This window comes from Perna viridis, chromosome 8 (assembly GCF_037379345.1).
Source record: "Perna viridis isolate PV_CMFRI_1.1 ecotype Kerala chromosome 8, ASM3737934v1, whole genome shotgun sequence".
Classification (NCBI taxonomy): domain Eukaryota; kingdom Metazoa; phylum Mollusca; class Bivalvia; order Mytilida; family Mytilidae; genus Perna; species Perna viridis.
Genome location: NC_142452.1, coordinates 30,480,749 through 30,502,123, shown reverse-complemented (window position 1 = coordinate 30,502,123; position 21,375 = coordinate 30,480,749). Strand labels below are relative to the sequence as shown.

Below are 21,375 nucleotides of genomic sequence, written 5' to 3'. Positions count from 1 at the left end.
GCCGAGTGGTCTAGGGCGCTGGACTTCGTGCAGGCGATGTTGCCATAGATATCACAGCGGTACCAGTTCGAGTCCCGCGGACGGAGGGAACGACCAAAACTTTGCATCGCAAATTTGACAGTTCTAACATCGTGGGGAATTTTTCAGACCTTTATATATATATACAAACGTCTCAGAATGTGACGACTCTATTCACTACACTGCTCCATCGGATCAAATTGATACAGGGAAGATATGTAAACGTATCTAGTGGCCTAGGGCGCTGGACTTCGTGCAGGCGGTGTTGCCATAGATGTCACAGCGGTACGAGTTCGAGTCCCGCGGAGGGAACTTTCATAAATTTGCATCGCAAATTTGACAGTTCTAACATCGTTGGGAATTTTTCAGACCTTTCTATATATATATATATATATATATATATATATATATATATATATATATACACAACACAATACATATGCAAATGTATAAACACATCTATTCCTTACACCTTAGCTTATTAGGAATAGTTATTGAGCCAATGTATAATTCAGTAATTGCCGAATGTATTGTTCTTACCGTATTATGTGTGGTAGTATGTATTTGTGCAGCTCTTTGTGCTTTTTGCATTTATAATGTAAAACAGACATTAATTAATGAAGCCGAAAACCTGCTAGTATGTATTAAAACACTTATGGACTAAGTAATTCCCTGTGTGCAAAGACGATGAGAGCCTTTATAAAAAAAATACAGGGAACAGAGAAATTACAACACACATAACATAAAGTAACACAAAATATAAGGTTCTAAAGAGCCTGAATTGTTTACTAGGCTAGATAAGCCACATTCTATTTTTTCTTGGAACTTTCATTGAATTCTGTCCAATAGGGTTTAAGGAGATTTTTTTTTTCTAAATTGGCAATGGTTCTGGCCTGTCTAAATAGATTCACATAAAATTATACCACATACATGTAAATATCCCATCATACAAAACACTTTGAACCGTACTAGTTTATGAAATTTATGAAAATAACTTTTATTGTTCTATCTTAAGTAACAGCGAAATTGCTTTTACACTGCTCAAAGTAGCAAACATTATTTCATGCCGGATATCCAAAAGGAACAATAATATCGACTGCTATTGAACTTTTACAGACTTTTCTATGAAGATTTGTTAATAATTATGTGATATCATTAAAATTGCAAAGAAGTCAAACGGACATTAAACTCCAACTTGGTTTCATATATTAATACGAGCATCCGCATAAATTTCATTATCCTGAACACTTTTACTGTACCAAATTTATGATTTCGGCTTAACCTATCCTGTTTGACCACTATGCTCTATTAATTAAAGCGGTCATGTTTTTCAACGGATCAAAAATTCCCACACCATTTCTTGGTAAAATACCCTACGGAACAGTCTTACCAATTTGGTTCTAATTGGTCAAGTTGTGTCAATTTTAAGAAAGTTTTTAACGACAACGGACGACAAAGGACGCCTTAAGATGACAATAGCCTACATGGCACATCGGGCAAGATCAGTTAAAAATCGACATCATGAATCTCTCTTAAAAAACAGGAATGAACTTAGGTGCTTTTAGAATGGTAGGCAGTACCTACTTCTTGCAAAAACCAGCAGTATAGCTTGTTGAAGGTCAACACCGGAGTAAGAAGTAATGTATATATTTTATATATTTTCTTTTTCTTATGGGATCATCGACTTATCTATACATTTATCACATATAGATAAGTCGCTGATCCCATTAGATAAAAAATATTTTCATTGGTCAGTCATGCCTTGGTGCAATATATATTTTTAGCATTGTTAAAGAACCTACGGTTTATGCGTACACGAAATACCAAAGATTTTAGAGGAGCGTGTCCGTAGAAAGTGGACCAACTCCATATTCCCATTTGACTTCGGTTTTCTCCAAACAAACTGCCAAGTTCAAGATCATTCACGACGTCTTTGCTTCTATTGAAACAACCTTACATACAGCTGATAAAGAAGAATTTTCAAGACAATATTAAATCACTTTAGGCTAGAAACCACTAATTCCACTTCCCATAGGCTTCTATGCTAATTTCACAATATTCAATGGCTTCTCTGGACTTTACCTTAACTTTAACCTGCAGAGGACTATATATCAGCATGATTCTACATATGTCAGCTCATAATCCTCAGAATGGCATGTGGGGTTAGCAGACTTGCAGTGCAGTACTGGTCACCGGAAGTGAAGTGTCTATAAATAGCATGGGAAATCCCAGTGTTTTCACAAGATAGGGGTATATTTAGAATTCATCATGGAGATTAGGCTTTACATCACAAGAAGCAAAATGCACCTACAAAATGTACAGAAATGTTTTTTTTCCTTTCGGAAACTGTTTAAATTTTTTAAATGAAATGGGAACTTTTTTCACAGCACTATGAGGAACAGGGGTAATTTCTGCGTAGGACTATGTTTGCGTACGTTCCAAATGCTCATTGGTTGAATTGGTGGTCTGTAACCTTATATTCTTTCTTTTTGGTTAGACTTTGACTTACAGATTTAGGATAGCTAATGATTTCATAATGGAGCATGGACAAGTAGAACTGGTAGGGTAAGCGTCCTCTGCTTTTCTAGAAACACCCGTCGAGTTGTTCATAAAAAAGTCAAGTCCAGGGTAGACGAAAAAGGAAAGGAAAACTATGACACGTTGAATAAATCAGTTTTCACGACGCAGATGGACACACCATTATGATCCACGAGTTCATAACGACTTTTGTAGTGATGACTTCAATCTTATAGCAAACCTTTATATAGAAGCCTATTTGTTAGAATTAATCGAGCTTCACATGAAATTAACATGATTTTCAGGTGAAATTCACTAAACACAAATTTCATGTGAACATTTTCGTGGGAATTTCACGTGAAGGCTCCATTCACTGGAATTTCACGTGAACTCTGTCACTTAGTTTATTTGCTCAATTCAGGTGAAAATCATGTGCAATTCGTGTGAAAATCATTTGAAATAATTTTGCCTGTGTACGAAAAGTCTGCGTAGTCTCGGTAAACTGGCATAACGTATATGTTGTGATATGAACACTCCATGCGCAGGTGCTGAAGAGATGTTGCCACAGATGAAAGGGAAGTTGACATATATAGTATATAAACAGAAGGTTGTCTTTCCTTGACAATCATTATATACAATCTTAATTATTTATAAACAATTCGAGGCATCTTAACTGACTACAAACAGACAAATAACATTATTGAAGACTTATGGATGGCCTTGACTGGATTGTAGTCTCTTTGACATATACAACATACCTATTCTCGTTAAAAAAGAGCACACAGAAATCCAAATAAAAACTAATAAACAAACTCAAATTAAAACAAAAAACAACTGTTCGTATTTTGACCGCTATTCCTTGATAATAATTCAGAGGTAAATTTCAAGAAGGCTTAAATCACCAAAATATCGGACTTACTCCATATATCTAACCATACATGTCTTAACAAAATTAAAGTGTTATTGTTACAACTACAATACCTATATACCAAAGACATCTTCTTGACGATATATCATAGCTGCATTCCTAATCGCATATTCTACGAAATTGAATGATGTTAAATGTTAAGATATGTGACCATTCTTGGATGCCATGATTTCAGAATAATATAATGCTACTAGAACCCTAACCCCCCTTTCCCCTTTACCCTTAACATTGACATTACCAATGTGACTATGATGTTCTGTTATATAGTTCTACAATCGCAGCTGGTTTCTGTTTGAAGTAGCATGTATCATAGACTTTAAGTCTTGTGTATGTTTAACTTTTTTGGTGTTTGTATTTTCGTCAAATTGAAGTTTCCTTCCTTTTCCCCACTAATACTTTTATTTCTAATATTTTGTGCTGGCCATGATTTCACATTCAAAGAAAATAAAACCCATGTTAAGCATCAGTGATAGCTAAATAAATGCTGGAATAATTCAACATAAAACAGATAGTCGACTTTGGTAAGAACTGTGAATTACATAAATAATACTGCAATCGTGATAAGAGAAAAAAACTGTTCAGAGGCATAATTAAAACTTTGCAAAATCTTGAAGACACTAGATTGTATACGTTATAACTTAAAAACTCAGCAAAATAGCAATAGTAAGAACAATTAGATATATTGGGAATTCCTGCCTTGCATAATTTTGGTAGGAACTCACAATAAAAGGATTAGTGAAATAGTGAACATAGATTAAAAACTGAATGTCAAGGCTCGTTCAAAGATATCATACCAAACATCATTTGATCAAAAAAGTTTACACGAGTATTGGCAATAGTATAGCCGAATTCAAGTTCACGCAATGGGAATATGTATAGTTTAGAGTCGAAGTTAGGGTAAATCAGATTTGTTTGCCAGTGTTTACTACAAACAGCATGTTTCACTTCAATTAAAATTTGATGAACGTATCTAGGACATTTCTCTTCCTTAAAAGTCAATTGAATAGTTAAACATAATTCACATGTAAAGAATTCAAATCCTGAAAACAAATCATCTGTTGAAAGTTCACCTTGCAAAGTTCTGTTGTCTTCTGAAGTGACACTTTTTCAAATGTTTCAACATAAGTTTAGTTCTCTGTTTTTATTAAATCAATATTAATCAATTTTAAGTTCATTAACCGAGAACGATGATGCAACTAGTGCATTACACTGCTGTAATAGGCGAATTTGCTAAAAATTATTTGTCTTATAAAAATAGAATAAAAGCAAAACTTTTAGCATGAAACTTTGAGTTCATATTCTTGAACAATAAAATAAAAGCAAAACTTTTAACATGACACTTTGAGTTCATATTCTTGAACAAGTTATTGCCATTTTTGCCGTGAAAATGTACAGGTATTAAGTTATACAATCCAGTTTTTGCAGATTAAATGTGCAACCCGTATGGGCAAATCATTCAACAAATTACTAGTACACTTTTTTTCTGTACAGGAAATAACATGTACTATATGATATAATGTACAAACATGCAGACGATTCCTATTTTGAATTGTCACGAATCATAGTGTTGTAAAAAAGGGGGAAAATTTCATTAGAACACAATATTGTTTCAATATAAAAAGAGAATTGTATATTTTTGATATTGGTAAATAGTATCTTGATCAAATATCATATATCACGAAAAAAAGCTCTTTAGAGCATGTACATTTATTATTGCACCAAACATAATTGAAACATTGAATTAAATCTTCCGTATTTGTATTTGTATTAGCTTGCAACTGCAATGTGATATTCTGCGAGGGATGATACTCAACATATTAAAATCATTGATTTTCTAGTTTGAGGTAAAGAAAAACACAAAAAAACACGTTTAATATAAAATGATATGACATGAACTATCTTCTCTTTTAGATCTTTCTGATGATTGGTGGTTTTATAACACATATTTAGGAAGCAAATACAAGATTTGACGATAACGTAGTATGTTATGGACATAAACAGTGCTGACATATATCAGATACAAGTACAAAATGTTTGTGTTTGAAATGTAAAATGGCCTTGTGGTCTTTTTGTCTCTTAACATTATAGTGCTAAAGGTGTGGTTGATACTGTTTACATAACATTTTGCAAATGATCTTTCATTGTTATCTACTGAGTAATACATTTTTGTACCTCAGATAGAACATTTTTAAATTTTTGCCGTTTTTTTGAATGTTTTATTTTTAAATTTGTATTTAGATTAGAATATTATATATTTATACGTGTAAAAATTACTAAATGGTTGAACATATATTTGTAATTTATGTATATCATTCCTTTTAAGATTTATATATTTTTTTAATTTCTTTGATATAACTGCCGGTCCATATATGGTCATATTGACAAGTAGGACATTATATGGACGGCCTTGCTTTCAAATTAAGAACGCGCCTTCGTTATTTAAGTATCAGACAATCAGACAGAAGCTGATCCATGCATGTCATAAACCCACCAAACGCATTTTTATTTCTCGTTAATAAACAATTTCTGATCACAAAATTAGTCTACGTTTTTCCATTTGGTTCTTGCTCTTTTGAGATAAAAATGATATATATTATTGCAGAAATTGACTCTTCGAATGTGTACCGTTCTTGACATGGGTTAATTGTGTTGATTAAAGTGGGAGGTTAAAGTGTGGTTTTCTAAAAAGTTTAGATCTTAATACAAAAACGCCTATCGTCAGATTATGATATATCATATGTAGACCAAAAATGAGTTCTGTAGGCTTTGAATGAATGACCTTAACATATGCAGTGTCTGAATTTTATATGGACCAGTACTAAAGTTGTGTCTGTTTTCCCTTTTCTTCCATACAAATGATCCAGGGTAGACTGTATGTAATATAAATAATTTATGCCACTTCGTGTCAAATTACAATATATGGAGCGGTTTTTCGCTACATATCGGTCCATATAAGTTTTTGGGGCAACCAACCCGTCCATATATTGTAGTATGACTCTCACCATTGAATTGCACAAACCTAAGATCGAAAAGATATGAGTCTCAAAAAGAGCTGATTCCCGCATTTGATTGGGTGATTTATTTGTTACTCGTCATGTCGAAGACCCATTGCGTTCTATCTTTGCATAGTCCCATTTATCATGAGGTACGATATATGCTCCCACGTTTGCAATAATGCAAACGGTCACACTGAGTTTTCAACGGTTAAATATACATATAAACAGCAAGAATTACCAATTAGATAATTGGGTTTAACTTTGCTTAATTCACTTTAAATTAATGGTAAAAACATATATCAATAATATCAATATTAATTCCTAAATCCAATTATCAAAGAATGTAATACACTGGCAGCATCAAGTAAGAAAGTTTGAATGTAGCATGTTTAAATAGCTCCGGGGGCGTCCAACTTCTTGAATGAACTAAACAGTGAACAAGTACACCTAAGGCCATATCAAACCCAATTATTCAACAGGCGACAATTGCCATTAGTTGACGGGATTCTGGCGGAAAAAAAGAAGAATACAGCTGCGTGTATTTATTGAATGTTTTGTAATAAAAAAAGTTATCATACATAAGTCATTCTCTCTTGATTTTTTACAAGAGCCGATTTTTGGCGGGTTTATTAGCGATTCAGTGCTACTACCTGTGTCCAGAATCCCCCCTTGATTATTTATGATTATGCAAAATTGTGGGCAAGACGTTGGAATTTTATCTGCTAAAACAATACTCCAACGGAAAAAAAGAAACAACGATTTAGATTCAGTTGCATTTTATCCTTTGCTGTGAAGATGATACCTTCCTATTAATACCAGCAGGAGGAGAGATTCCAATTTGCAAAAGTGAGTTGCATGAAAACAAAGTAACATCTACCATAAAGCCGAAAGTGTTGGACGTTATGCCGAAGAAGATAGATCCCAGCTTATTGATTAGCTCTCTGAACCGCCAGATTGATATATTTTCTTTTGTAAAGATGGATTATCGACTAACAGCTTTTCATGAATCAAAGAGTTTGTTATGAATTTCATGCCTTTTAAAACAAATTTTGCATTTTAGAATTTCCGTCCGTCTACTTATGTGACCAGGATGTGTATTACACGGAAATACATTTTATGACATTATAAGCGATAAAATGATAAAAACATTTTCTAGGTTGAAGGATTGTGATCACATTCACCATTTCTCATGAAAATCGGTGCTTTGTAGTTCATTGTACTCGTCAGATATGCAATTCTTCTGTGTTTACTGTATGCAAAACTACATCAATTACAACACTCAGGAATTAATTTGACAGTAAAAAATCTTCAACAAGCATTTTACACTAGTAAAGAAAATTTTCATTTGTTATGGGAAAAAGGAATTATATTTTGAATATCGGCTAGAACTGTGTAAACAATACCGCTGTTGTAGCATTTAATATTTTTTGCAAAACTCAAGAGTTGATTAACCAACTATGTATTTCAAAAGTACATAATCAATCTCAACTATATTGGTTTGGAATTTACTTTCATATAATATTATGAAGGTTCATTGGCTTCATATAATTTTAATGATGTGCTACAAAGGTAAGAATATTATTTGGTTTTTATATCTTTGTAGTGTAATGCATGAAGCGTACATGTTAAGGAAATTTATGCATAACATATGCTATAAATGCAGGAAATAATTGCGTTCATGAACACAAAAGTACTTAACTTCAAAGGCGGAAACTATTTTTAGTTGCTGGTTTTCAATAAATGTAGAATTTATGTAGAAATTATCATTACTGTTTTGTTTTCCCTTCATAAAGTTAAAGTCATTGTAGGATACTGCTTATAAAACAAAACTTGAAAACAAAAACAAAACATAAAATCAAACACTCTTTTTGAACTGCCACTTAACTTAAAGGTTAGATTTTTGTGTTACTGTCTCAACTGATATAAAAAAAAGATGTTATGGCAATGGCACTCGAAACTTCCTTCTAACAACATTTGTATATCAGTTTTGTAAACTCGAAGAATGGTGTAGTCACCTGGGCAAAAACAATATGCGTGTTTAACAACTTTATATGTCATCAACAACATAATTATTCAATTTATTTTATTTATTTTTTTACATATCAACTTTGGTTTCTAGGTTGATATATCAACAATCAAAGGGCACTTACCAAACCAATACTTATACAAGATCATTGTTCTTTCTCGGTGCAATCTGTTCTGCTCATTTACTTAATTAATTATATTTTTAGTAATTGGTGTGTAGGTTCTTTCTAAAGGTAATTCTCGTTTTTTAGTTTTCTTGTTCGAGTTTTAAATTATTTTTGTTTAACATTGACTCCTCATGATGTTCCTCACTATGAAAAATAACTGGTTTTCAAGTAAACCTCAACGCTGTTAACTTTTGTCACAAAAATACATATATTCTAAATTTCAGTTAAACCCTACGACAGAGTTGAAGTTCATCTGCGGGGACCACAGTATATATTAAATGACGACAGTTTCTTTTGGATAAACTGCTCAGCTGATAGGAATGCATACCGTAACGCAGCTGAATTCATCATCAATGGAGTAGAAATGAGATTATCTGGAACAGAATCAGACTGTTACTATTCTTTAATCAATGGAAATTGTGATGGTGAAATGAACTTGTGTCACTGTTCATCAGATGGTAAATCATATCAGATTCGTGTCAATAATACAGTTGGAATAATGAGATTTCAAATAAAATGCTCTATGAGCTTTTACTCAGAACAATTTATCTCAAAAAGTGCACAAAGGGACGTAAATGTATTAGGTAACCTATGTTTTATACATTTTTGTACTATGCTAGGTGTTTTAATTACTTTTCTAAAATGTTAAGATAAATTTAAGTATCTACTCCTTTCGTAAAATCATTAATGTTTAATTACGTTGAACAAACTGAGTATAGGTTGTGGTATTCTATTTATCAAGAAACATATTATTAAAGGAGACATGATACAAAAGTTCATTTATTTATTTTCCTTTTTGGTTTATTTGATTTATAACGCCTAATATATATAATTAAAATGTCTCTTGTAGTAACTTACGTCGTTTAATTGAAGATTAATTGATTCAAAATCGACAATGACTCAACCTATACGAATTTTAATTAGCTATTTGGTCACGTGCGGTGTCATTGGTGGAAATATTGAAAGTTTTGGTTTGCGAATTATTCTAACAGTTGTATCATTTTAAGGCACTTCGAGATGATAAGCAATGTCAGAAATATTAAACTAATACATGTATGAAGTCTAGACAATCCCCACTGAGACAACACAATTTCTTTGATTGAACTTTTTACTTTAAGTAAATTAAATCTATATTCTAAGATTAAAATTGTTCAAATCTCAATCTTCAATGAATATATTGATTTCACACCGTTTTTATGGAAAGTCACCCCTGACAAGTGTGTCAGTGCCAGAGAGTGTTATATAAAGTCCCTGTCAGTACAGATGATAATATGAACCTGTTTATTTTTCTATAATTTTATTTGATAATCGATAATGGTTTCGTGCTGAAGATTCCTAGTGTTGTCAATCTTTTTATTTGTAAAAAAATTAAAATGCTAACTGACATATTAAAAATATTGTCCGTACCAGAAAAGCTACCTAACACACCCAGGGTCACCTATTACATGTATACTTTGTGTGTATCAAATTCTTCGTGTTAATTGTTTTATTTTTAAACCCTAAGACAAAAGAGATTCAATGAAATTTAAATTATAATCGTAGTCATACACCTGCGTCGACACCGATGTTACGGGTCGCTGAATCCAGTCAAAATGAAAGGAGCCGTCCATGCTATCACTCAGTCAAAATTAAGTCTGCCGGGATTGTTTATTAATATAACCCAGCAGCTAAAAATGAACGATCCACAGAGTGTCAGTATTTCAGTTGCACCCTCTTGTTTAATCCTAAAATAGTGAGCAATGTAGTTGTGTATTCACCATGGGGTTGTATGTTTTAGAAAAATGAAAAGCTGACAGAAAACGAGATGAAATTTTAGTCTTCTAGTTTTCTAAATAAGATTATTGCACCCATACATAGATCACTGGATTACGCTGCATCATATTTACAAGCTATGTCCAAAGAAGAATTATTTTTTTCGGGCACGTGAATACATTTTCAATGTACCCAAATGGAGATTGAGAACCAAAGACATAGCATTTGAGTGTTTCTTCCGGTTTTTATTTATGCATTAATTATGTCGTCGTGAAAACACAAATAAAGCATTCTAACTATATTTAGTGTTAATCTGGTGAGAAAACGTTTGATACACTTGTATCTAAATATACTATAGCTTTGTAAATATAAACGTTTATAAAATGATATTTTTGTCTCAAGTCTCCGTTAAGTAATAAAATTCTAGATTGTGTTATATTATTATTATTATTATTATTATTATTATTATCATTATAATTATTATTATAATTCGTTTCTTGTGTTTTACTTCATGTTTTAATCATTAGTTAATGTTTCTAACAGCAAAACAATGAGAAATGGACATCAACGATTAATTTGTAAAACTGTCAAACGTATGTAAAATGATATCAAAATAACTTAATACATATACTTTCAATGGAAAATATGGCTTTTATCACACACTATTCAAACTTTTGTTTTACTTTGCAGATGCTTCACGCCCAATGATCACTTCAAAAGAAAGTATACCGCTACTTGTAGGCACAATATCGCACATACAATGCCATGTACCAACAACATTGGACATAACTATGCAAATAGATTGTTTCAACTCATCGTCAACAAAGTTAACCAGACAACGAGGACGCGTGTTTACAGATGTTAAAGTAATTGTCGATAGCAACCAAAGGGGAAATAACTGCAGTTGTACAATGAGCTACAGGAATTATACAAGGAAGGTATTTCTTGCAGTACCTGTTACAGGTAAAGTACATGGATAGCTGGTGCAATTGAATCACGTCATGATCATGTACGTCTACTTCAATTTTGATTTTCCTTTTTATATTATTGATGTTCGAGCATTACTTTTTTTGTTTGCAACTCAAAACGTCATATAGGATTGTATCTTTTTTAAATAATTGAATATAACAATTACTGAGCACTTGAAAAAGTACTTGAAAGTAACACACAACATACAGTTCGAAAAATAAATAACAACATGATAAATATTGTCTGTCATATGTTAGAAAATTTGAAAACGCTAGTTGCTATGACGTTTTAACAGAAACATTTGATTCAAAATAGTTGATTATGTCAGCAAGTCTTTTATTTGTTTTTATTAAGACCAACCTAAACTGAAAATGGTAGACGTAGTAGAGTGTAATTCTACACAATCTGTGACACTGGCCTGTTCTTTAATCGTTCCGGATTATATCAAGTCATATGGGTTTGGGCCGTGGAAGTTTATTATAGATGACAATTTTGTTATTGATCTAATTGGGGTATATAAAGGAAAGACAAATACTCTAGAAATAGAAAGATGTTCATATCTAGGTATCGGTCAGTACATTTGTTCAGCTTATGTTGAGATCGAAAGCAAAAAGTATTGGGCCAACGAGACGACGGACTTAAAAGTGAACAGTAAGAATATATAACTTATCCAACATCAATGAAACCAAAAACACTTAGTAAATATTGCTTTTCTGTTTAAGATAAAACGTTTTAGGAATGACTAGGTCATTTCCAGGAAAACATATAATGTTTTTATTTCAAAATTAGTCGCTTATGCATAACAATTTTGAAACCGATTCGAAACATACGTTAATTTCGATTTTACAAGATAAAAATGTGCTAACAATAAGATACACCTTATGCAGGCAATATTAAGGAACATATTTTTGGCGTAAATAAACAATATATGTGTTGTTTGTATTGTTCTTATTTCTTATCTCTTTTTTGTTTCTTTTCTGAGTATAATTCGTCTATTGCCATTGAAGGTGCACCTTATATTGCAAAGACTGATCTGTTATACAGAGCTTCAAACATTGTTCTTTCGGTGAAGTATTTGGCAGGCACAGACATAAATCCGAGATGGCATCAACGTAGCAGTCAAATCTCAAACTCCTCTTCAATGTACACTGTTACATACGGCACGACATTCTCTGTGAACGCATTCGATATAATTTTCAACAGAACGGGTTATGAAAGCCAACTTGTGGTAAAATCTGATGAAGTAAAAAATGGTGGTCACTTCTATGTTGTGTTAGAGAACGAATATGGGAATGTTCGTTATAATTTTACAATTGATCCAGGTAAGCAACTATCTTTTGAAGCTGGTAAGATTGATTAATGTTCTGACAAGAACTCGAATTTCTATCAGAGCCAGAATACTATTGTAGCAATAGATGAACAGTTAATTAAACTGAATTTAATATTTGATTACTACATAGACTCGTATGGGGATCAAGCTTTTAAATGATATAGCATTAAATCAAATTAACAAATTAAGTATAAATGATGTAAACAATTAGTCGTAGATAGACATTAATATGAATTTATCAAAACCATGTCGAGCAAACTTCTTTGGAACGCACATTCCACTAAAAAGTATTTGTTTTTCTTCTGTAAATCAAAACATATTTTGTTTTTTTAATAATTATTTAAATAATATGTTATTTTTTATCCCAAATTATTTGTTTTCAGTTTCAAATTTTCCACAGATCGGGATATGGTTGCTGCTTTCAGGAATAAGCATCATTGTCTTCATGACAGGCATGTTTGGTGTTATTACACAAGTTAGAATTCAAGGTTAGTTAGTGAAAACATAAGAGACAAACATACAGTTTCTAAATTAATTTATATTATAAATTTAGGTAGAACTAAGTGAATCCAGTTACAAATACAATATATTAAAATAAAAAAAAATATTGAACATCAGTAGTGACATAAACAAGATAAACAAAATAAAATATACAACACTTCCCTGAGTTGGAAACATAATTGACGTTCAGTGCAGTTTCAGTAAGATTTGCACCCATAGTCTTACATGCCAATGTTTTTACACATTGTATATACCACCCTACACACTACGTTTATGCCTAGCACTGATGAAGGCCAAACGTTAACTGAAAATTATGCTTGTTTATATTCTCTTACTACATCTTTATCAGTGTGATTGTACAATCATTTAAACTTATATAGAAATAATCCTATAACTTTTAAGACATTAAGTCCGTGTTTTGTGGCTGTTCGTGTTAAGACTTCTTGTTAATGTTTACGTTAGGGAAATGTTTAAAAATGAACACATAAATTCAAAATAGTGTACAAATACAAATAATTGTAATAAAGTTTTCACGAGCGAGAATTTCACAACAAATCTTATGTTTGTTTGTTTGTTGGGGTTTTACGTCCGAGCAGCAATATTTCAGACGATGAACATAAAATCGATGATAAAATGAACATGAAATGAGGATGAAATGAAACAGGGATGGGACACAAGGACGATGGGGTCGACAAATTTTGATTGCCACTGGAAATAGGGAGAGGTGGGTAGGGTCGGACAATTTAGCCTCCTGTGGCGAAGCCCTATGGTTACTACTCCGCGAGAATACCACAGCAGGGTTCTTTAACGTGCGAGGAACGTGGCATCTTTCTCAACACGGTGCACCACTATGGTTTGCGGTCAGGTTTTCCGTATTATAGCCTGACAACCCCAGCATGTAACACGCCAGGGGTACCCCATTCCACCACCTGGGGCACACATGCCAGTTGCTCTGTAGGCAGAGCGCCCTAGCCCCCGGCTAGGGTTCTGAGCACTATTTAGTCGCCTTTACGACAAGCTTAGCGCTGGTGCAGGCCTATTCTTTTAACATCCGAACCTGCACGGGGTAAAAAAAATCTTATGAGTAATGGTCGTAAGTAATGACGTAACAATACCTTAAACTGCAATGTATAACGACGTCATAACTTGCGACTGATTTTAGGTTCACGATTTTTTGTGTGAAAAAGACTGCAGGTACTCATGTTCATCGTTCGGTTTGCTTATTTACCGCAGGGGTCAGGGGAAGATCTGGTTATCATGGAACTGACAGGATGTAAGTATCCATTAAATCTAGGCCGGTGCAAATCGCATAACGATCTAATCATTAGTACAAGTCCGTATGAAAATAAAATATTAAGTTGCGCACCTACTGTTTTTTTTTTTGTAAATTTCTAAATTTAATCGCCCCACAAGCATATGCTAATGGAAAAAAAACTGAATTGGACTTTTTAGCAATACTGAAAAGGCACGGTGAAGTGTGTGATAATATATATTTATGTGTATGGGTGTTTTTATCGCCATCTATCGCATCTGTTAAAGGCTGATCTTGCAATTTGTTTTTTTTCCCTTTTTTTTGTTTTGTTTTTTTGTTTTGTTTTTTGTTTGTTTGCTTTTTTTTTGAGGGGGGGGTGTAGTACTCCATTACTAATTTCTGTTTAAAACACGACTGATTCTTAAAAAGAAATATACCCAAGTATTTTATTTCCTTTTAAATTATTGTTGCATTCATTCTTTTATCCAAACAATGACCGGTTTGGAAAAACAGTTTTATACGGAATATTCATACAATGCATAAGAGGTTTTACTTTTGTCACTGACATATTCTATATTTTCTTAACTCAAAAAACGTCAATTTTGTAAATGCTCTTAAAACCATGGTGGATCTAAATTTAGTAAGAAAAGCGCATCCGGTATAGGTGTATATATAGTTAAAAAAAAAAGGGTTGATTATGTTGTATGCGTTATATCCCTTCAGTATCTGCATATGGATTATTCATATTGCAACTCATACGTGATACTAGGGCTTGCTGTAATCACGCAGATTTTTTTTTTTGTATCTCGGTAGACTTCTTACAAGTAGGGTTCTGAAACAGAATTATGCTGCTACAAGATTGAAGTCATCACTATAGAAGTTTTATGGTCGTCATCATGAACTCGTGGATCGTTACGGTGTATCCATCTGCACCATGAAAACTGATTTGTTAAATGTCTCACAGTTTTCCTTTCATCTTTCGTCTACCCTGGACTTGACTTTTTATAAGCAACTCGGCGGGTGTTTCTAGAAAAACTGTGGATGCTCACCTTACCGGTGCACCTGGGCCATTCTCCCAGTTTTAGTGAAGTCCGAGTTGCTCATTTACTTTTGTAACTTTCTATGTATTTTTTTTCTTTTTGTTTATTTTATGGTGTTTGTCGTGTGTGTCATTTTTCCATGTCTTGTCTTTGTCCCTCGATTACATTCTTTAATTTTCGCCAGAATCTTAGTTCCCTTGATTTCTCATACAATGGTCGCCGTTGGTTAATTTACATTTTACACAACGTGTGAATCCATACATTTTAAACGGTACAAACTGAAACAGATAAAATATAATTGAGCTACTTGAGTCTTTATGAGTCGACGTTTGTCAATTATTGTAAGAATTATTACCTTTGATAATCATTAACGAACATATTTTTGGTGAACAAGTTGAAAACAGTAGAATTGGTAGAAGTGTCCTTTAATTAGAAATATTGTCTTTGAATTGCAGTAACAGTACGTGTATGGGGACAACTTCCAATGTTATGGTATACATGGAAATTGGAAACGGGGATTGAGGAAGGGGATATTGTATAGGGGATTAAAATCTTGAATGAGGAGGATCGGAAATTGTTTTCTAGTATTTATTGATATGAAAAATGCATTAAATTCAACTTCAAATAACAGTTTAATTGAAAAATACAAAAAAGTAAATTTGATGATATACACATTTGATATAAAATATGCTGTAGGGAATCCAATAGGTAGGGATTTCCTGCTAGGAATGAAATATATCTTACTTAGCAATAGGGGAAACGTATATAGTGTACTTGGGAAGTTTATACCATTCAAGGGTTGTAATAATTTCCGAATATTTAGGTGATTAAGGCTGTTTAAAACTTATTGTACTCATCAATCTTTAATTTGAAGATTAACTTTATATAATGCCAGATACTTTGCTGCCCCAGAAGATGAAAAATACCGGCGAGTTTACAATACTACGATAAGTGATAACTATATAGACCCAGTGGCCAGTGATGGATCTGGATCAGAACATTACGAAGAAATACAAGATTTACCAGAACAATATGAAGATGCTAATGCCATGGAGATGAACAATTATCCCTCTAATTATATGGAAATTGTAGATGTTGAATGATCAATTACAGTCAAAACTACGAAATGATTAAGTTCTAAAAATAACAAATAAAATTTTTTGCCATCTTTGTTATTATAAAATTCATCAAAATCATGCTTGGTTGACATTAAACGCTGCATATTTAACTATTCATGTGGGATGTTGTAGAACGGTTGTTCTTATAGCCAGGCAAATTCAATAACTCACCAAACACAATTAATCCTGACTTTTTATGTACCTTTTCTATGTGATTCTTTACAATGTGAGGCATTTTGGAAATAAACTGGGACAAGCTTAAAAAAGATATTAATTCTCTTGAAGTTGTAAGTCTTACCGCTATAGTATATTATATGTTATTGCTATATCACATGAATAGAATGGTATCAAAAAGCAGTCTCTAGATTTAATATTACTTTAGGGTGTATCTTATTCAATAAATAGCTAGTGAATCATACGTCTGTTCCACAAACAGAAATTACAGAGTGAGTATAAAAAACTTGATTCCATTGAGATGGAGTTCATCTCTGTGGGCCCCGCCATGGCAATTAAGCCATATATACATCTTAATTTCATATTTCAAAGTCATAGGCTATTATCCATGATACACGACACATTGTCTTTTAATTAGTTGATCTACCCACACACCAAATATCAAAAGATTACACCCGAAGACAAAAAGGTGACAGTTTGTACACGAGTTTGTCATCGAAACAACAGGAATTTGACTTTAAGGTCAAAGTTCAATGTCATAAGCCGTTATCCATGGTAAACGACACATCCTCATTAGATGAACTACCAATAGGCCAAAAATCAAAAGCCCATTTCAAAAGACAAAAAAAAAGTTAGTCCGGACACAAGTTAGGCACCGAAAAAAAAAGGAATTTTACCTTGAGGTAGAAGTTCAAGGTCATAGGCCAATATCCATGGTACTTGGAACATTGTCTTTAGGTAATCTAGCCACATGTCAAATATCAAAAACCTTCATCAAAAAAAAAAAAGTTACAGCCCGGACACGAATTTGGCATAGAAAAGAAAAACCGGAATTTTACCTTGAGGTCGAAGTTCAAGGTCATAGGCCATTATCCATGGTACCCGACACATCGTCTTTAGGTAATCTAGCCATATGCCAAATATCAAAAGCATACATCAAATACAAAACAAAAATACCGCCCGGACATGAGTTTGTAACGGACGGACGGACAGAGTGATCACTATCGGACGACTGTCTCTTTTCTTGGCGGGGCCCTAAAAATCTCATCAAAATAGGATTGATTGATTGTTTGATAGTTGATGTTGAACACCATATGGCAATGCAGCAATATTTCAGCTATATCCAGGTGTTGAACATACACTGGATGATGTAATGAAGATGATGTGATGATGAAATGAAAATAGAAATGGAACACAATGATAATAGGTCAACGAATTTCAATTGACACTGGAAATTTGGAAAATTAGGCAGGGTTGGGTAATTAAGCCTCCTGTAGCGAAGCCGAAGCTCATTCTCCTGTCGAAATCCACATCAGGGTTGGTTAAACGTGGCATTTTTTTTTCTCAACAAGTTTACTACTATGGTTTGCGGCCAGGGTTTCCGTATTATGATCTGACAACCCCAGCATGTAATATGCAGGGGTATCCCATTCCATCACATTGGCATACAACCCAGTTGCTCTGTGAGCAGAGCGTCCTAGCCTCTGGCCAGGGTTCTGATCGCTATTAAATCGTCTTTTACGAGAAGTTTACCGCTGAAGTCTATTTTTTGTTAACCGGACCGGCACGGGGCAATAAAAATATGAAAAAGTCCCATAACTCTGAAACTAAAAATCAAATTTTCTCCAGAAAGTATTATAACAAATAATTTTATATAGTTTGAATTTAATGTTTCAAGGGGTTATCAAGTATCGGTGGAACCTGTAAATAAACCTGAAACTATGAAAAAAAAAGAAATTTAACCAAGTGTACAGACCTTCAAACAATTGTATACAGTATGAAGTAAAAAGAATATGCTATTCCTAAATATGAGCGGGCAGTTCGGCACGTAAAATATTGACTTCCACCCCCATTTTTAATAAATTTCATAGCTCAGAAACTAAAATTGGAATTTTCTATAAAAATGTGTATAGACTGTCAAGTCATCATGACAAACATTTGTGTTAAGTTTGAAGTTAATTAAATAAACTGTTCTTATGTTAAGGCGCGCGACATGGTAACGCGGACGGACAGATGGACATTTGTATACGAACCGTCGTTGAAATCAGGATAATTCTTAGCTTTTTTTACCGTGATTCACCGTGTGTACAGAGTCTCTTTTTTGATTCAAGTTTCATCAAAATATCGCCGGCTTTTTTTCATAATTTAAGATTATACTTTTGAGAACATGCATCCGCTACAAACAAAACATTTTTCCTCATTCCACATTTTCACCTAACCCTTCAAATATCTCTATTGCCCATTTAAGATGTCCTTCCCCATTCAAACTCCCTATAAACCGTTTTAAAACTTTACTTATCATACCACTATACGCCAATCTCAATTCTCCGATCCATTATTTTCGTGCTTATCCTGCTGCTGTTATTAGTTTAAATATATTTTATTTCAAAGAATACATCAATATATGATATGACGATATCATAATACAACACAACACATTTGTCTTGTTATCAACATCGCTTCCGTTTTATGAGGATTAAATCGCACCAACCATCGCGTAGCCTATTGGTGGATTTTTTCCATATCACTATTCAATGTTCGAGCTGCAATATCTGACGTTTCCACTATGACATAAAGATTAGTGTCGTCGGCGAATAATTTAATACAAACATCGATGTCGTTGACGTTGTCTTAATAAAAAGAAGAAATAATAAAGGGCCAAGTATAGATCCTTGCGGGACTCCAGCTGTCACTGGTTTCCAACTAAAAAACAACCGTTTAAAACAACTTGCTGATGTCGGTATTGCATATAACTACTAAACCATTGCAGAAGACGTCTTGTTATACCGTGTTGTTTTAATGTGTATGGTAAGCCTCTACGCCAAACATAATCAAAGGCCTTGGAGATATCGCACAAAAAGAAACGCGAATTTCTATACCGTTATCCAAAGCTTGGCCAAATGAATTTGAAATATCTAGTAGTTGGTTGATAGCTGAGTTACCATGCATGAGTAAATCTAGAATGGTGTTAAGTAATAATAGTGCTTTCCTCTCATCAAATTATGTACGTGCTTATAAACGCAACGTTCATAAGCGTCATATGGCATTTTGAAATAATACTCAGTAGCTAAATAGGCCGATGATTTTTAACTTCTCGCCCATGTCCGCTCTTAAAAACTGGCGTAGCGTTCTCTCTTTTCCACATATATGGAAATAGAGACTTCGAGATAGAGAGGTTGAAAAGTCTACATAAGGGACTCTTCAGTTCGGAGTATGCCGCCATCAGAGGTCTAGGTCTAATGAGGTCAGGGCCGGAAGCCTTATCCGTTTTAAAGTTTTTCAACACATCTTCGACCTCGGATTCACTAATAACATATTCGTTAATCTCATTTTCACCTATGATAGGATGAGGAGAACGAGTGTTAGAGTCGTCTAGTTCCGTTTGTAAGACGAAAAACTCACCCGATTTGGCAGTATCATCGGTGATAAGATTACCACTTATTTGTAAAGGAGGTTTACCAATTTTGCGTTGTTTAATACTTGAAATTTGGTTACATATCTGCCACCAAGACTTCGTAGATGGGTAGTTATGCTTAAGCTTATCTACTAGCTGAGCTTGGTAGCTGTGTTGAGCTTTCCGTACTTGTAAAGTAGCAACGTTTCTTGCACGTCTAAACTTGGCCCAGTCACCTTCACTATTCGTACGTCACGCTTTGGAGTGCATACGCCTGATTTACGGATCAGTCTCCATAGATTATTCGTCAACCATCTTGGGTCCGCCCTACGAGCTGTTACTGATTTATTTGGGATCGATTTGTCGGCCGAATCCAAGATGACGTCAGAAAAAGTATTTACAATTCGGTCAATATCATCATCTTTATAATTTTCACTATCTTTCAAGTTTTTGCTAGACTTAAGTGTACGCTCCTTCGTCAAGTAATCTTTGAGACGAACAATTATCTAACGAGGTGGCAGAGGTCTGCCTAGGCTTCCTCCCTGTTCGGATTACCCACACGGTTGGATCTGATAAAATCACTCTCTGTGTACCCTTCATCAATACTCTTGACAATATCTTTGACAATTTCGATTATGTTTTCAGTATTGTTTTCTTCAATACCACTCACCCTCATGAGTTCTCGTTGCCCATACTGTTCGAGGCTGTCTACATCATTTCTTAACTTGACATATTTTTCGCTGAGGTGGTTAATTTGTTGTTCATATGACTTAAAGGCACCTTTGACGGCTTTCTCAACCTCATGTTTGATAGTTTGTACCACTGTGGACTGAATGTCTTGATGTATAACAGTTTTTACTTCATGTATTATAGTTTGTATGTCATTCGGTTGCGGGTGAATGTTGTAAGAGGTGGTGAACTGTATGGAAGGTGAGCTTGCAACGCGGTTGGCGAGACGGACTTGAAGGTTTGAGACCTGAAGTGCATGTTAATTTGAGGGTTCTCAAATGGCGGATGTGAGGTTTCAGATGGGGACATTGTACAAGCTTTTTGAAAATTATGTTTATCTTCAGGTGATAGTGTGAGGTTACTGAATTTTCTCAATCTAGCATCGGGTGCAAACAATGATATGGAAGTTTTGTGGACAACTACACTGATGATTATTGAGGATTCAAGCTATCTGGATTTGTTTAC

At 33.8% G+C, this 21,375-nt stretch overlaps 1 protein-coding gene across 5 annotated transcripts; it reads left to right on the top strand.

Annotated features, from left to right (window-relative positions):
- Positions 1-550: 550 nt before the first annotated feature.
- Positions 551-16,663, top strand: LOC148610186 (uncharacterized). Of its 5 annotated transcripts, none has more exons than XM_088542361.1 (8): positions 551-655; positions 8,876-9,235; positions 11,094-11,366; positions 11,727-12,023; positions 12,380-12,694; positions 13,086-13,190; positions 14,437-14,476; positions 16,391-16,663. In XM_088542361.1, exons 2-8 carry the CDS (start codon positions 9,016-9,018, stop codon positions 16,596-16,598), a joined length of 1,458 nt encoding a protein of 485 aa, XP_088398487.1. In that variant the 5' UTR covers positions 551-655; positions 8,876-9,015; the 3' UTR covers positions 16,599-16,663. The 5 variants fall into 5 exon arrangements, 4 of the variants coding, with proteins under 4 accessions (XP_088398487.1, XP_088398485.1, XP_088398484.1 ...); XM_088542359.1 differs by lacking the exon at positions 551-655 and adding an exon at positions 5,916-7,305; XR_015914760.1 differs by lacking the exon at positions 551-655 and adding an exon at positions 7,227-8,028 and having other exon boundaries at positions 14,366-14,476; positions 16,391-16,406.
- Positions 16,664-21,375: the final 4,712 nt, after the last annotated feature.

Coding starts and splice junctions, on each gene's coding strand:
- LOC148610186 (XM_088542357.1), top strand. CDS start 7,983: ATGAAGGTTCATTGGCTTCATATAATTTTAATGATGTGCTACAAAG. Junction 9,236..11,093: donor AAGGGACGTAAATGTATTAG/GTAACCTATGTT, acceptor TTTACTTTGCAG/ATGCTTCACGCCCAATGATC. Junction 11,367..11,726: donor TCTTGCAGTACCTGTTACAG/GTAAAGTACATG, acceptor GTTTTTATTAAG/ACCAACCTAAACTGAAAATG.